This window comes from Panthera onca, chromosome A1, assembly GCF_046562875.1.
Source record: "Panthera onca isolate mPanOnc1 chromosome A1, mPanOnc1 haplotype 2, whole genome shotgun sequence".
Taxonomy (NCBI): Eukaryota; Metazoa; Chordata; class Mammalia; order Carnivora; family Felidae; genus Panthera; species Panthera onca.
In genome coordinates, this window is record NC_138339.1 from 218,162,344 (window position 1) to 218,180,520 (window position 18,177).

The 18,177-nt window shown below is 36.4% G+C and overlaps 1 protein-coding gene across 5 annotated transcripts in view; it reads left to right on the forward strand.

Moving 5' to 3' along the window:
- CYSLTR2 (cysteinyl leukotriene receptor 2) overlaps positions 1 to 15,847 on the forward strand; it is a 40,165-nt gene extending 24,318 nt beyond the window's left edge. For 3 of the 5 annotated variants that reach the window (XM_060637218.3, XM_060637219.3, XM_060637221.3), the window contains one exon: positions 12,280 to 15,847. In XM_060637218.3, coding sequence (XP_060493201.2) covers positions 12,329 to 13,318 — 990 coding nt within the window. In that variant the 5' untranslated portion in view covers positions 12,280 to 12,328 and the 3' untranslated portion in view covers positions 13,319 to 15,847. Of the gene's footprint in view, positions 1 to 302; positions 416 to 12,279 lie in introns of all 5 variants that reach the window. The other 2 variants (XM_060637217.3, XM_060637220.3) reach the window with 1 other exon arrangement.
- Positions 15,848 to 18,177: the final 2,330 nt, after the last annotated feature.

The window sequence follows — 18,177 nt, forward strand, 5'->3', positions numbered from 1 at the left end:
AGATGTAATTAGTTAAGATGAGCTCCTACTGGATTAAGATGGGCCCTAAGCCAAATAACTTGTTCTTGTAAAAAGGTCATTCCTCCCTTCCTCCCTCGCTCCTTCTTTCTTCCTTCCTTCCTTCCTTCCTTCCTTCCTTCCTTCCTTCCTCTCTCTTTCTTTCTTTCTTTCTTTCTTTCTTTCTTTTCTTTCTTCAGAGCCCCATAGAGCCTTTAATTCCATTATGAATCTCCAAAAGAGGAATACTAGAGCTTGCAGTGTTTCTCTAACTGATTTAAACATAGAAGCCTTGTCTTTTACAGAACATCTCATGGAATTCATATTCTGTGGAAGATACTTTGGGAAGTGCTGAATTAAAGAAAAAAGGTTTTCGTTTTTTGAAATCATTTATGTGATTTCTGAGTTACACTTTCATGTAAGTGTCTGAAGGAGAATTGAAAAACATCTTTGCTGCTTCAGAAATATATTTACAAACCATCTCTTTGGATATGTTAATTTAACTAATATTTTGCCATACCTTTAGATCATTATATGGATTCTCAGAGTCAGTGTCTTCTAGTCAAAGGCAATTGGGAACACACCTACAGTTGAACAAGGTTGGGTTTATTGACTGGTTGTGTTAAAGGAGAATGCACCTAAAGGGAAACTGGGGAATCTCAGAAAGAAGATGTTAGGAATTATAATAGGATTTATGCTTGCATCAGATAATTTGGGAGTAAGATTCAAGGAAGCAGACTTTGTAGGAACAAAAATGGTTATTAGTTCTTATAAAAGACTGAAAAACAGAAACCCATACCATCATACTCAGACAGTGAAAACATGTCCCCCCTACCCAAATCCAGCTGTTCTTTTCTAGACTTCCAGGAAGCTTCTCTCCACACACACCTCCAGTCATAGGTTGTTATGTAATATTTACAGGTGCAGTAATAAGTGTTTGTTTATTCTAGCATAAATTTCTCTTTGGCTAGTTAAGAAGAAATTAAGGACTATGTTATTATCTGTGACAACTCTGCCTCATGAATTTACATTTAAACCTAGGATTTGTCAAAGATAAAGCAAAGCCAGACACTAAAATAAGGACAGATTTTATACTGTTGCAGTAGAGAAAAGACTCCAACATGAACTGAACTCAACTTAAATTTTTACAGAGATGACTGGATGTTTTTAAGGAAGAATGAAGGAATGGGGGGGGGCGGCGGTAAACAGGAGCTCAGCAGAGTCAGGGAAGTAAAAAATTGCAAATAGTGGAAACTGCATCTGGATTTGCTAACTGACACTTATGAAGTTTAGGATTCTACCCTCCCACAGAGCCTGGGGGCCAGGAGCCCTATCTTCAGGTTGGCTGGAACAAATAGTAAATTCTTTTGACATCCTTGAGTTTTTTCAGGCTCTATAATAAGGGAAGGTTATGGTCATCCTAGAGATATGACCCTGAGCTGTTAAAAAAAAAAACTGTTAGACCTTTATTCAAGTCCTTACAGACCGAGGTAGAAGCCCAGTCAGGAAGAGGGCTCAGAGGAGTCTGGCTGGAGTTTGATCAAGGAGAGAGTTTTTGTCAGCTTCCAGAGAAGAAGTTGGACCCTTTAAGATTTTTGCCAAGGTCAGAGATAAGTTATGAGTAATTCTTTCCAGTTAGATTGTTCCAACTCTGGTAGTTGTTGCTTGCACAGTATGCATGCCGGGGACTTAGTAATCTTTCCTGACAGTTCTCTCGTAAGCCTGTGCCTGCCTCTTTCAGATGTCTCTGTGTATTCTTTTTAGGGAAACATGATTCCTGGAGGGGTGGTAGTTTTAAACATCTGATGTTCTCTAACGATGATCTTGAATACATAGGGCAGTGGGTACATATGGCAGGTGGGTGTAAGCCTGATGTCCACATAAGAAGTAACCTGGTGGTACTGGGAATTTAAGAATCATTTATCAAAACAGGAATGAGCCTTTTTCTTTATTTGAGAATCTGTGGTGGAAAGTCACTTGAGGCAGACAGATTCTCCTTCAGTGGAGTCAAACAGGTCCTGCACAGCAAGCTGGAAGGTTGTGAAAGAAAATAAAGTAGCAATTTCTATCCAAGTTAGACCAAATCTTTGTTCTTACTCCCAAAGTGTCAGCTTTTGCTGATAGGGTTGTAAGGAATTCAGCAGAAGTATTTTGTTGATATGGGGCCAATGTACAATTTAATAAGCCTGAAATTGGTTAATTATGCAAGGGAAATTTAAATATCAGAAGGGATATATAGAAGAAAATTTACCTCTTGAAGTGTTTTTTTTTTTTTTGTTTTTTGTTTGCTTGGTTTTTTTTATTTTTTAAGTTTATTTATTTATTTTGAGAAAGAGAAAGTGCACATCACAAGAGCTCGCATTAGCCAAGGAGAGACAGAGAGAGAGGGAGAGGGAGAGGGAGAGAGAGAGAGAGAGAGAGTGAGAGTGAGAGAGAGAGAGAGAGAGAATCCCAAGCAGGTTCTCCATTGTCAACACAGACACTGACTTGGGACTCCATCTCACGAACTGTGAGATCACGACCTGAGCCAACACCAAGAGTCAGAAGCCTAATGGACTGAGCCACCCAGCCACCCGTTTGCTAGTTTTTAGTTGTTAAATTTTGCCAGTAATCAGTTAAATTCAGAACAGTGGCTATGGTCTAAGAAAAAACAACCCAGAGAATTTTGTTTTCTCTTAAGTGGTAAAGACTATAATAGGTCACAGGATGAAGATAAGGGAGATTATATTAGTTAATATGGTAAAAGTACAATGATGAACAAGATGACTAGTAAAGGGAAAGAAGAGGGTGCTAAAGAATTAGAAAATTTGTTCTGTCTTGTGTGAAAGCCATCTGCTTCTGCAGTCAATATTTGTTTCACTGCTTTGGGCAGAAGTTTCCCACTTCTGTAAATCAACAACTTCTGGAGAATTTCTAAAAATCTTCAGTTTGAGGTCTTTCAAAGGAATGGACTTCCAGTAGTTGGGTGGGGGGAGTTCTGAATGTCTTTTTAGTTGGGAGACATGAGTCCAAAAATTAAAATATTGGAATGTTAATACAATGTCAGTTGTTAAAGATAGCAATAGGGTATTTTCCATCTGGGATTAAGAGAAGTTTTTCTCTGAGGTCTTTTCCAGAAGACCAAATATCTAGGTTTCTGATCAGACAGAGACTGCTTTGGAGAATACTTTGGAAATGCAGCTTTCCTATAGTCATCATGTTAGATGGCAATAGGATAGGATCAAAGATTGGAAGTAATTCCCAAATGCGCAAGGCAGCTTGTTATATACTCAGGAGGAGATACTTTGTTGGTTCTAGAGGGGACTGATCTCATTGCCTGCAATCAAGGCCAATGGAAATACTTCAACCATTAGAAGTTTGAGGATTTTAGAATTCCATTAGGTGTTACTTTCCCTGTTGTCCGTGGATAAGGAGTATCGTTTCTAAGTAAAAGGTAAAGCTTTACAGTTCTTTGATGACTATGTCAGTGAAATGTGTGTCTCTTACTGAAGAGACAGGTTGGGATTCCCAAACTAAGCAATTTTTTTTTCTACCATACAGCCAGAGCTCTCTAGCAAAGAAAAGCCTTAACACACTCTGAGAATAAACAATAACCAGAACACATTCACAGATCTTCTGGGGATGTTCAAAGGAGCCTTGGGGCTGTTGTTGTCCATGTTCTACCTTTACAGACTTGCTAGAATTGTGCTGATGGCAGGTAGGGCACGCATTAGAATGTCCTTAGCAATAGCCTTCAAATTCCCTGCCAGTGTTGGTTCAATATCATTGCCAGTTTATCTCTGCCATTGTAGGTAAATCATGAAATGGGCTTGCTAAACTCTACTTTTATTATGGCTTTCTCTTTGGGTAATAGCAAGACATCTCAAGGTTCTTTGATTCATTGTCTACTTTATAGGGAGTCTTGTAGTGTCAGGAAATCTCTATTTCTAAACTATTTTGAATTCATGGATGGATCCAAAATCATATTCCATGTATAAGTATAAATATTGGTTCTTTTATCCTTTTGTCAGCAAGTCTGAGTAAAGGCAATTAATTTAGTCATCTGAATTGATTTTATTTCAAGGTAAAACTCCTATTTCAAGGGTAAATTCAAGCATAGCCTGCTTGGAAATTTTAGTTTTTCTTCCAAAGTAGGAACCAACCAACAAACAAAATTAAATCAGGGATATCCAAGGGAGAATCTAAAAGGTCCATGCAAAGTATGGATAACTCCATTACTGAGGTAACCAATCATGGGCTTTTTTTTAATAGATGAGGAAAGGAGGGTAGTTAGTTTAGTGTTAAAGCAACAGATGATGATGTTTTAAGGGAAACCAGCAAAATTATATAGGAAGTTATGTGATTGACTGAAAAGTCCCAGGTTATTTCTATCAAAAGGAGAGTCTGTATAACAGGAAAACTATTTCTTTTAAGTAATCTCTACACCTAATGTGGGGCTTGAACTCATGACCCAGAGATCAAGAGTCACATATTCTTCTGACTGAGTCAGCCAGACACCACCGACAGGGAGACTGTTAAAAGGTTAGTGGAGACCATAGAACTAAGTTGACTAAGTGGATGTAAGGCCTCTATAAGCCTGCTGGAGTTGCTATCAGTCTTAAACAAGATGGCTTAATGAGATCTAATGAAAGACTGAAATCAACAGTTGGTCTCTGATGATTCCCATGTGATTGACTCAGAAAGTCTAGTGCTTATTGAGATTTGTCATGCCAAAAAAGGAAAAAGTGTTTGTGAGCTTAGAACCCTGGAAAAAATCTTTTTATACTCAGCTATAGAAATCTTGGTATTTAAACATAAGCATGCTTCTTTTAACTTAAAAAGTATGCAATCCCTCAAAGATATTTATATTAGCATATTTTACCTAAGTGTAATTAACTTAGGGACTTCAACCTTTTTTATGGTAATTTATGAGCTTTTTTATTACTAAGTTTGGTTAATAAATACACTCTTATAATAGCTTTATATTAATCAAAATTCAAAGGATTTTTAGAAATCTAATTATTCTCATTTTTTCTTTCTTTCATAGGATGAAAGAACAAATCTTGTGTTACCCCTTGGCCATTGTAGTAAAACCCAAAGATGGTTTAGGCACAAATGGCATATTAATAGCTTTATCCTAAATTGGGGGCCTGGATTTGGGAAAGAATCAGGAATAACGGTTTGACAAGAGAAGATATAACTCAGAGTCAAGAAATAACTATAGGCAACATTATAAAAATACTCAACAATAATTATTAGAAACTTTATTTTGAAAGCAAGGAATCTTTTTAAAAATGATTTAAAATTATATCAGAAGCACTGAAATTTAACAGAATATTTTATTTACAAAAATCTTTATTAATGAGTATAAAATAACCTAATTATTTTATATTAAAAAGACTAATTCTAATATTACTTTTTTGTACATTATTCCTAAAACAGTCTATAATAAAGGATTTATTAATATGCCCTCATATGTATGCATTTAGGCATTCACAAATGTATAAATACACAAATAGTAATGAATTTAAAGTATTGAACTATAGCTTTAAAATTAAATCTATTAAATAAAACAAAGGGTGTATCAAATTAAATTTACCCTCTGAATAAACTATTTTAGTTTTCTTAATAAACAAACAGAAAATCATATCATTATCTTCTATGCATATTTGTATTTCTCTGTATTAACTATTTATATTAATTATCATCTTTAACCAAAATAAACAACCTTCTTTTTCATCAAGCATAAGAAAATTTAGAGGAGAGAAAATAAAGAATAATTCAGATATTTTTCTATCTACTAGCATTTATGTCATGCAATTTAAATAATTTTAAAGTATAATATAATTAAAAAGTATAATTCAAAGGCATTTACAAATTTTGTTCATCTACTGCCCTTGTAAACACTAAGGAAAAAATTACATGTAATGATCACTGTTTTGTATCTGTTTCTTATTTAGAAACTGTTTAGGCTTCTAAAGATTATTTATTAATTATTTGTCTGAGGTCCTAAAGTTAGTTAAGGATTTATAATTATAATTATAAATTATAATCATAATTTTAGGAAATTATAATTTTAGTTAAAATATTAAATTCTTATGCTTTGTCCCAAAGTTAGAATGTCATAAAATTAAACCTTTAAAAAGGCATTCATTGTTATCGGTCATTTTAGTTAAATACAATTTTATATGTATAATTTTGAATTTTAAACAAGTTATGGAAGTAGTGGAATATTGCTTAATTCATAAACAATGCAGGAAATTCAGTTTAATCAAAAGAAATTTAATCCTGGCCTTGTACAAACCAAAATATTGTGCTGACACTAGTTTTTATATATTAAACTAATTTTTAAAGACTCTGAATCATGCTAAAAATGTTATCTTCTTTTAACTTAGAAGTAATGCCCTTTCTTTTCTCACAAGTGTAATAACAAAGCTATTATGTAAATATACTTTTAGGGTCCACAAATGAAATACATCTTAATAACTTTGTCTTTTTTTACATTTCATACATTTCACCTATTTATCTGGACTATACATTCCTCAAATGTACACATAAAGAGTGAAGGACTCTTAATCAAGTAATCATTATTTCTTAAGAGAAGGAAAATGAGAAAGAGGAAATGAAAAACAAAAAGGAAGAGGAAACTCCTTTAGATGAATATGACATTAACACTAAAAAAAGACAATTATGTTCCCTCTGAGAAGAAAGGTTGTATATAGAAAAACAATTTTTGGGGGGTGCCTGGCTGTCTCAGTCGGAGGAGCATGCAACTCTTGACTTCAGGGTTGTGAGTTCAAGCCCCACATTGGGTATAGAGATTACTTAAAAATAAAATCTAAAAAAAAAAAACAAACAACATATTTCAAAATATATACATGAAAAGGAGTGACATCAAAATTGGCTTACATCCTTGCCAATTTTGTCAATGACTTATTTAAAAAGAACAAAAAACAAAAAACAAAAAAAACCCACCATTTATTAGTCCCCAACAGAAGGAAGTAAAGGAAGGGGTATCACCAACATTAAATAAAAGAATCTTTCTTTTAGACAACTTCCTCTTGAAGGAAACTCTTTGTTTCTAGAGTGGCTCTCAAGTAAACGATCTTGTTTATGTCAAAACTTCCCCAAAGCGGCCATTACAATTCTGAATTGTCCCTGGTGATACTGTGCCAGTTGCACGAGTGCTTTACAGGGAGGAAAAGCTGAAGGAAACCTCTTGGCCCTGGGAGATGTGCAGTTTGAAGTTGAGTGGGCCCCAGGAGACCTGCGGTGGTGTAAGGATGGTGCTTGTCTGCACTTCTGCCTCTGAAATTTGGGCAAAGGTCACCTGTCTCAAGTTAGGGCTGAATAAACAACAAAGCAGATCTCAGGGTCACAAAGATATGACAGAGGAAGTCATTCCAATTTTTGAAATGATGACCTTACACCAAGTTGATCCAAAGGACAAAATTTGTGCAAAGAATGCCAGTCCTTCTGAACACTCAGTCCCTGGGGCAGCTGGAAGATGGACTAGTGGGGTCTTTCCTTGTCTTTTCCTTAGAAACTTTTCCTCTGAGAGGCAAACAACACTCAGGACAATAGACAGACTATACAATGGGTATTAGAAGTTTAGGAAACAATTATCACAATTTACTACATTTGCAAGTCTGATTAGTAACTAGAATGTCTTGGGGTTATCACTATTTTTTTTTTTTTAGCCATTCTAATAGATGTGTAGTTCTATCCCATGGTAGTTATAGTTGGCATCTCCTTAATGGCTAATGCTATTAGACAAACTTTTATGTACCTATATGTCATCTACACACCTGAAATATCTCTTCATGTCTTTTGCCTATTTTCTAATCGGATTGTTTGTTTTGTTTGGTTGGTTTGGTTTTTACTGTTGAGTTTTGAGAGTTCTTTATATATTGTAGACACTGGTCCTTTGTTGAATCTGTGTTTTGCAAATATTGTCTCTTAGTCTGTAGCTTATCTTTTCATCCTCTTAACAGAACTTTTTGCAGTGCAAAAGTTTTCCATCTTGATGAATTCCAATTTATCAATTTTTCCTTTCATGGATCATGTTTTTGATGTTATGTCCAAGAACTCTCTGTCTAGCCTTAAATCCCAAAGATCTTATCATATGCCTTTTTTCCTAAAAAAGTTATAGTTTCACATTTGACTAATTTGGTCTATGATCCATTTTTGTTAATTTTTGTATAAGGTACGAGGTTTAAGTCATGGTTCATTCTTTTGCCTATGGATGTCCACTTGCTCCAGCACTACAAAAATACCATCTTTCTTCTGTTGAATCTCTTTTGCCCTTTGTCAAAAATTAGTTAAGCATATTTGTGTAACTCTTTTTTTAGGTACTCTGTTTTGTTCCACTAATTTATGTGTCTATCCCTTCAATATCACACAGTCTTGAGCACTTCCAATTCCTTTCCCTTTCCACATAAATTTTAGAATAATCTTATCTATTTCAACAACAAAAAAAGTATTGCCTGAATTTTATTACGAATTTCATTAATCCTATAAACCAATTTGGGAAAGATTGACATCTTTATTCTGTTGAGCCTTCCAATCCATGAACATGGTGTGTGTCTCCATTTACTTCGAACTTCGATTTCTTTCATCAGCATCTTGTAGTTTTCAACATATAAATTCTGGAATGTCTTGTTAGATTTACACTTAAGTATTTCATTTTATTTTTGAATGATTGCAAATGGTACTGTATTTCTTATTCCAATGTGTTCATATGTTCATTGCTAGTATATAAAAATACAATTGATTTTTATGTGTTGTGTCCTGTGACTTGGTTGAATTTACTTGTTACTTCTATGACTTTTTGGTGTAGATTCCTTGGGATTTTCTGTGTAAACAGTCAGGTCATCTGCAAATGGGGAGTGTTTTCTTTCTTCCTTTCTGATCAGTAAGATGTTGATTTCCTTTCTTGCCTTATTTCACTGGCTAGAATTTACAGCATTATGTTAAATAAGAGTAGTAAGAGTAGACATCCTTGCATTGGTCCCAATTTTAAGGAGAAGGCATGCAGTCTTTCACCCTTAACTATGTTAGCTATGAGCGGGGGTTTTTTGTTGATAATTATCAAGTTGAGGAAGTTCCCCTGTATGCCTCTGTTTCTAAGAGTTTTGATCAAGAGTTGGTATTGGATTTTGTTCATATGCTTTTTCTGCATTCATTGATATGATCACATGATTTTTGTCATTTAGCCTCTTAACATGAATTACATTGACTGTTTTCTAAATATTGAACCAGGCTTGAATGCATGAAATAAACCATACTTGGTCATGATATATAATTCTTCTTGTAATATTGCTAAAATTTACTTGCTAATATTTTGCTAAGAGATTTTGTGTCTATATTCATAAGGAATATTGGTCTGTAGTCTTTTGTTTTATACTGTGTCTGGTTTTGATATCAAGGTAATACTAGCTTTGTAAAATAAACTGGGATATGTATCCTCCTCTTCTGTCTTCTGGAAGAGATTGCATGGAATTGGTGTTAATTCTTATTTAAATATGGTAGATTTGGGTAGAAGTCTCCAGGGATACCACCTGGACTTGGAGATTCCTTTTACAGCTTTAAATTAAGAATTTAATTTTCTCAGTAGTTAAACTTATCATTTTGTATTTGGTGAGTTGGGGTAGTTTTTTTTTTTAAGAAATTAATCCATTTCCTTTAGGTTATCAAATTTATTCTTGTAGAGGTAATCATGGTATTCCTTTATTATATTTTTGATGTATCTATCACGATGTTCCCTGTTTCACATTCTTGATAATGGTAATTTGTGTCTGCTCTATTTTTACTTTTGTCTGTCTTGCTAGAGGTTTGTCAATTGTATTGATCTTTCCAAATAACCAGTTCTTTCTTTCATCGATTCTCCTTGATTTTTGTTTTGTTTTGTTTTCAATTTCCTTGATTTCTGCTTTTACCTTTATTACTTGCCCCCTTTTTCTTGATTTGGGTTTATCTCATTTAAAAAATTTTTAGTTTCTTGAGATTGGAGCTTAGATGATTGATTTAAAACTATTTTGTAATGTATGCATTTAGTGTTTTACAGTTCTCTCTTAGCAATGCTTTTGATATACCCCACAAATTTTGATATGATACATTTTCATTTTTATTGAGTTCAATATATCATATGGTTTCCCTTGAGACTTCCTCTTTGACCCATGGAATATTTAGAAGAGTGTTGTTTAGTGCCCAAGCATTTGGAGATTTTCCTATTATCTTTCTGCTGTTGATATCTAGTTTGATTCCATTGTAGTTATAGAGCACACTCTGTACGGTTTCAAATTTTTTTTTAATCTGTTGAGGTTTTCTTTTTATGGCCCAGGATGTGGTTTATTTGGGTATATGTTTTGTGGGCACTTGAAAAGAATGTGTATTCTGCTTTGGTTGAATGGATTTTTTTATAAATGTCAATTGGTTCCTGTTGGTTGATGTTATATTTGAGTTTTTCTGTATTCTTGTGGATTTTTGTCTAGCTGCTCTATCACTTACTGAGAGAGGGTTTTGAAATTACCAACTATACCTATGAACTTGTCAATTTCTCCTTTCAGTTCTATCGGTTTTTGCTTCACATAGTTTGTAACTGTTGTTAGGTGTATACACATTTAGAATTGATGTGTCTTTTTGGTAGATAAACTCTTTTATCATTATATATTGTCCCTTGCATAATTTTCTCTGTTCTAAAGTTTACTTTATCTGGTCTTAAGAGCCACTCCTAATTTCCTTTCATTAATGTTTGCATGACATATATGTTTTTCACCCTTTTACTTTCAACATGTCAATACTGTGAATTTCTTATATACAGCATATAATTTACATATATATATATATATAGACAGATATAGATATATCGGTCTGTCAATCTATATTTTAATTGGTATATTTACACTATTTATATTTATTGTAATTATTTATTTTTTAGGGATAAGTGTGCCATTTTATTTTATTTTTCTATTTGTATTATCTATTTTCTTTTTCCTATCTTCTTGTTGGCTACTTGAACACTCTTAAGTATTCTGGTCTGATTTATCTCTAGTGTTTTGAGCTTATCTCTTTGTATAGCTTTTTAATGGCTGCTCTAGGTGTTACATTACACATACATCACTTACCACAGTCTATTGGCATCATCATGTTACCAACTCAAGTGAAGTGTGGAAATCTTACCTCCTTTGTATCCTTTTACCTTTCCCCATTTATAATATAGTTATAATTATCTTTAAAAATTCCCCTACATTAAAGCTCATCACACCAGACAATGTTTCAATCATCAAACATAACTTAGAATCAAAAAAGAGAAGAAAATCCTATTGTACTTACCCATATTTTTGCTTATCATGTTCTTACTTTCTGATGTTCCTAGGTTCCTTCTTTTACTGATTCCTTTCTGATATGAGAACTTCTTTTAGTCATTCTTTTAGGGTAGGTCTGCTGCCAACAAATTCTCTTAGTTTTCCATCATTTGAGAATGCCTTGACTTCTCCTTTATATTTGAAGGATATTTTTGCTGGCTATAGAACTCTGAATTGTAGACTTTTCTTCCTCAACATATTGGCCAACCAGATCCAATAATACATTAAAAAAATTATTCACCATGACCAAGTGGGATTTATACCTGGGATGCAGGGCTGGTTCAGTATCCACAAAACAATCAATGTGATTCATCACATCAATAAAAGAAAGGACAAGAACCACATGATCCTCTCAATAGATGCAAAGAAAGCATTTGACAAAATACAGCATCCTTTCTCAATAAAAACCCTTAAGAAAGTAGGGATAGAAGGGTCATACCTCGAGATCATAAAAGCCATATATGAAAGGCCCCATGCCAATATCATCAATAGGGAAAAACTGAGAGCCTTCCCCCTAAAGTCAGGAACAAGATAGGGATGTCCACTCTTTCCACTGTTATTCAACATAGTAGAATGTTGGTAGACTTCTCTTTCAGCACTTGAAAATGTTGTGCCACTTCCTTTTGTCTTCCATACATTTTGTTGTAACATCTGCTGTCTGGTAGATTTGGACTGCAGTATGAACATAAGCACTGGACCAAAGGTCTCCCAAGTCTGAGGCTTCTGTTTCAACAAAGTAAATGAATGTTTATTTTGTATTTCTAGAAATGTATCATGAAATATAATGGAGCATATGGTAAAAACTTTGCTGATATTTTTGACTCAAGTTTCAAAGAAAAGCTAGTATTTCTCCCTGTTTCATTAAAACCTGGAAGGATGTAAGTAGTGAGCAGGAAGTAACTTTTTGTGTCTGTGTTTTTTTTTTTTTTTAATCCAGCGTGGAGAGAAAACTTATGCCCTTGCCTCTATACATCTCCACATCATAAATGGAACCCAATGGCATCTTCAGCAGTAATGACAACAACACGGACTGTTCAATCGAAAACTTCAAAAGGGGATTTTACCCCATCGTGTACCTGATAATATTTGTCTGGGGAACCTTGGGAAATGGATTTTCCATATATGTTTTCCTGCAGCCTTATAAGAAGTCCACGTCTGTGAATGTTTTCATGCTAAACCTGGCCATTTCAGATTTTTTGTTCACAAGTACACTGCCCTTCAGAGTTGACTATTACATCAGAGGCTCCAATTGGATATTTGGGGACCTGAGCTGCAGGATTATGTCTTATTCTATGTATGTCAACATGTACAGCAGCATTTATTTCCTGACTGTGCTGAGCATTGTGCGTTTTCTGGCAACTGTTCATCCCTTCCGGCTCCTCCATGTGGCTAGTATCAGGAGTGCCTGGATTCTGTGTGTGGTCATATGGGTCCTTATCATGGCTTCCTCAGTAGTGCTTCTGAACAATGGCTCTGAGCAGAATGGCAATACCACATTATGCTTAGAGTTGAATATGAATAAAATTGTTAAACTGAAGACGATGAACTACATTGCCTTGGTGATAGGCTTCATGCTACCATTCTGCTTGCTCAGCATCTGTTATCTGCTAATCATTCGAGTCCTGTTAAAGGTAAAGGTCCCAGAATCTGGGCTGCGGGTTTCTCACAAGAAAGCACTTATCACCATCATCATTGCCTTGATCATCTTCCTTCTGTGTTTCCTGCCTTATCACATACTAAGAACCCTCCACCTGGTCGTGTGGAAAGTGGATACATGTGAAGACAATCTTCATAAAGCTGTGGTCATCACACTGACCTTGGCAGCAACCAATAGCTGCCTCAATCCTTTGCTCTATTATTTTGCTGGGGAAAATTTTAAGGACAGACTAAGGTCTGCACTCAGAAAAGATCAACCCTGGAAGACAAAGTACAGCATTCCTGTCTGCATGTGGTTGAAAGAGGAAACACAAGTTTAAGGGGTTATTAAATGAGGCCTGTTCTTGTATACTTGTGTCCACCTTCATTCACACATAGTCCCAGTCACATGACCATGTATTTACATTATTTCCAACAAAGATCAATTCCTAACATTTAAACTGACCATGACTTCTGTTAATAAGTCCTACTTCAAACATTTTATTAGGTGTGTTTTCAGTGGTTGAGTCTAAATGAGAATGTAGCAGGCAAAATCTCTACTAGTCTTGCAACCTAAAATGTTAGACTGGGAAAAAATGCTGAGCACACTGGGTGCTTATTTTCTTCAGATTCTGTACCAGATCTCTGTTCTACCAGCCAATCTAAATTAACTTTAAGACAACTTCAACTTCCCCAGCTTTTCCAGCTCCTCTTCCATCTTCAGTCCCCTAAGATATAGCCAGGTTCCAGAGCTAAAGGAGATTCCAGAGCAGATAAGAAAAGTATCCTAAGGAATCAGTGAAAAGACTTTGTGAAGAAGGCTGCCCTTTAACAAGGCAGTCAGGGTCCCAAAAAAGAACGGTGAGAGAAAAAGGGAGAGAAGGACTAGGGCAAGAAAGAGCTGGTTAGAAGTAGGGAGAAAGACAAATTTTATTTTGCACTGGGAGAGAGGCTCTAGCACACTGAAGGCAAGAAGGTTCTCTTTGTCTCTCTCGCCAGGGGGCTAGAAAGGATAAGAAGACTAGGAGGAGGAACTGGGGCATTACCCTAGGGGGTGGAGGGATTATGTGTGAAATAACAGAATAGAGGGGATCAATATTACTCTTAGGATTTGGGTTTGGACTGCACTGCAGTTCTCAGTCCTGCTCATTAATCCATTTGGATGGGAGCCAGAACGGAGGAGGTTGCTTTAAGGGTTTGGTTGGGCACTGAAAGAGAGAGTGGGGTAGAGGATAAGTTGTAAAGGTGGCTGTACCCCTGAAATTCTATTAATATCTTGGCAGAACATGCGTAGGGTGGCTTTCCTATTGAGGGAATATAGAAAAGAACTGGATAGTGGGAAGGGATCCTTTCTGTCCACTGAAAAAAGCTAGGGAGACTACCAACTACTACCTCCCTGAACATTGTACCACCAACAATTGAATGCCCTCTCCACGCTGGGCAGACTTGTGCCAGGCACTTGACATTCAGGAACCCCGTTTAACCCTCACACTAAAGCCATTCACTCTATGAATGAAGAAATGGAAGCTCAGAGAAATTAAGAAACTTGTTCAAGTTCACACAGCTTGTAAGAGTTTAAAAAATCTCCATGCAGAAGGGTTGGCCAGGTGCTTACTTTACCGCTCTTCCTACAAATCTTCAGGCAAATTGGTTGAAAATCTGAATAAGAGTTCCCTCCCCCCACCAGACACCTACCCCTCCTCACTGTCATGAGATCTCCTCTTTAGAGTTGTTGATCCCAGGCAGAGTAGAGTGTGGGAGAGAGGTAGTGCTCTAAAGTCAGGGAAGAAGTGAATGTTTTCATTGTAAACAAGAGTCCCAGAACCCTTCCCTTACTCCTCTGTCTGGATGCTGACAGAATATCCTGTCAAAACAATAGACGAGAATTCACCTATGGGGAAATGCAAGAAAAAGACTAACAGATACAGACTGTTGAGAATTCCCCAACATAAAAGCCAGCATCTGCCTTATTACCTACTGACAGGGAGGCCCACACTGCAACTAATCTATTTAGAGAGCATCTAGTCAACCTGTTAGAGCCTCATTATTAATTATGAATAGTCAATGACCACTACACATGGGCAGGGGGGAAAGGTCCAAACATAAAAAATACCAACAAACAAATCAGGATAGAGACAATTTTCAATATGAAAGGTCTCAACACTTTTATTACCCATGTACTTTTTATCAGAAACTTACTGTGAGGATGTGCTCCTCCAAAATAAGTGATTAAGCCAAGATAGAGGAAAACATGACATCTAGGACACAAGGAATCCAGTACAGGGGAAAGGTGAACAACACAGGATGTTGGTGGTAGCAGAAAAACAAGAAACTAACTGATTTGAACAATCAATTTGGAGAGATTTATATTTTTCTTGAAGAAGTTGGGATGAACTAGTGAAAGTACATAGAAAAGTAAGCAAGGGAAAAGACACTGTGATCATTGAATGCTAGCAAAAAGAAACTGTTGTTTAAGAAAGGAAATATAATCATAGTACACTACATGGCTCAGCTGTGACTAAAGTTTACACAATATAATGTAAATAACAAAATGCTGTGATATAACTTTTTTTGGGAAATGAGAGGAGAGGATATGTATGTGGGGGAGGGGTATAAGAAATCTAGGTCCCCATCTTCAATCACAGAAAATGCACAATAACTAAAGCTAAAGAATGATAAAAGCTGTATAAAAATGTTATTTAGCAATAGGGGCTACAGCCCAGAAGAAGCAATGAAAAGAACGGACAAGGTTGGCCTCTGGGGAGTTTGGAGTGGGAAAAAGGGTGGCGATTTCTCTTTCCCTTTTAAGAACTAATCATCTAACTTGTAAATATGTATTGCTGAAATAAAAATTAAGTTAAAATTAAATTTAAAAACTTAAATTAGTTCTTCGGGTTTTGTTGGTTTGTTGGTTTGTTTGTTTTAAAAAAAAAAAAAAGACAGGGGCACCTGGGTAATTCAGTCAGTTGAGCGATGACTTTGGCTCAGGTCATGATCTCAAGATTCATGGGTTCGAGCCCCACATCTGGCTCTGTGCTGACAGCATGGAGCCTCCTTGGAATTCTCTCTCTCCCCCTCTGTCTTTGCCCCTTCCCTGCTTGAGCTCTCTCTCTCTCTCAAAAATAAACATTAAAAAAATTGAAAAATATATATTAGAAAAGAAACAAGACAGAAAAGAAAGGCCACCAGAAATGGGCACTAAATGAACACTGACAGATGAAAGGAAAGCAGGTGGGGTGCCTGGATGGTTCAGTTGGTTAAGTGTCCATCTCTTGATCTTGGCTCAGGTCATGATCTCACATTTGGTGAGTTTGAGTCCCATGTCTGGCTCTGCACTGTCAGCAAGGAGTCTGCTTGGGATTCTGTCTGTCTGTCTCTCTCTGCCCCTACCCCGCTTGCACTCTCTCTTTCTCTCTCTAAATAAATGCATAAATAAACTTTATTTAAAAAAGAAGGAAAGAAAGGAAAGCAGGAAATGGTTAGACTTGGATTTGGGCCCCTGAGGGAGGCCTGCCCAGCCCTGCCACGGGAGGGGAGACCCCTCTTGGGATGAATGGAGTCACTTCCTGGGGTCAGAGGTACATCAGGATATTTTTTAGTCACATGTAACAGAAAACCCAACTCCAAGTGAGTTAAACAGTCACTGTCTCATATAACTGTAATATCCAAAGAAAAGTTAAACTTCAGACCTATTCACCTGGGGCTTCTGTGAGCCTTATTCTCCAGTTATCGGCTTGGTCTCATGGCTGAATCCCCTCATGGGAATAAGCTGATTGCAAACAGCCTGAGGCTACGTTTCCTTACTTATTATTTCCAGGAGAAGAAACAGAGTATCTCCTGCTCAAAGCATTTAATAAAGTTATAGGGCTTCCCTTTGATCAGACCTACTCAGATTACACACTAGCTCTAGTTTACTAGACCAAAGAAGGGATTGCTCTGATGGAAAGAGGATGATCAGAGTCTACACCTGCAGTAGGGTTAAACCCACTGAAACCTCAGCTGGGAGAAAACTGAAATGGAATTTGCAGAGGCCACATATTCTGCATTGCAAGTGAAGTGGAAAAGAACTGCCAGCCAGACAGCCAACCAAGCTCAGCGTGGCCAGCACCTAGGCAGCAGCCCCAGCAGCTGAGGAGGGTGAGGGAATGATGTGCTGGTGGAAGAAGGATGAAAGCTAAAATAGGACTTTATGTTGTAAAGTCACAGGGATTTTTGAAGGGTGATTAGAAATCTCAACAACTCTCCAAGGTTAAGCTAGCCCAGATAAAGCTGTGATAACTGAGAGCACCCAAGGTCCTTGGGATGAACGGTCATGGAGGGGTTGTGAGTTCTTTGTGTCTTTAAATCTCTGGTGAGTGTGCATGTGTGTGCATGAGAGAGAGAGAGAGAGAGAGACAGAGACAGAGACAGAGAGCATGCTTAATGACTTTTTCTTCTTCCAAGACTTTTCCTTTCTCTAGTCAGGATGAAACATCTCATCTGGTAAAGAATGTTGTCCTCTAGGAAGAAAACAAAATGGAAGTCTTTATTTACCAAAGCTAAAGCCAAGAAGGTCCTGAGGTTTTAGATATAGTTTTTTTTTTGTTTGAGAGATTAGATATCCCCTCAAGCAAGTGCATAAATTGTTCAACTGGGAGAAAGGATTTTTGTTGTGTCAACTTTAGTGGACACCATGCTATTTCAGTAAAGACCTAAGAACAAATGCCATTATATTTCATAACTATTTTAAATGACCAATTCTATGTTTTAAATTTAATTAGGATGACTTACAATTTATTCTGAAGCAGAGATTATATCAAACTGGCCAAAAACAGGTGGGGGGGGGGATTTCTATAGAGAATTCATTTTTATTCCTGGAAAAGAGCTTGAAAATAGAGGCCCTGTCCAGGGAGAATGGGGGTGAGGTGGGGAGGGGGTAATTCAGGGAATATGGTGATACAGATCCTTCCTCTGAAACATTTTGTCTCCAAGTACATAGAGGCAGCTATTTAGTGCTAATAAAAGCCACAAGGAGAATTATAATGAAATAGAACTTGTTCTAAAAAAATTAGTGTGTATTTTAAAGCTCTAGTAAATAAAGAGTATGGCACTGACATAAGAATCCAGAGTTCAAAGATACACAGCTTAGAATGGAGACTAGTTTACATGGAAGTTGGAAATGTCTTAGCAGGGTTAGCTGTATGATGTTCTGAGGAAGCTA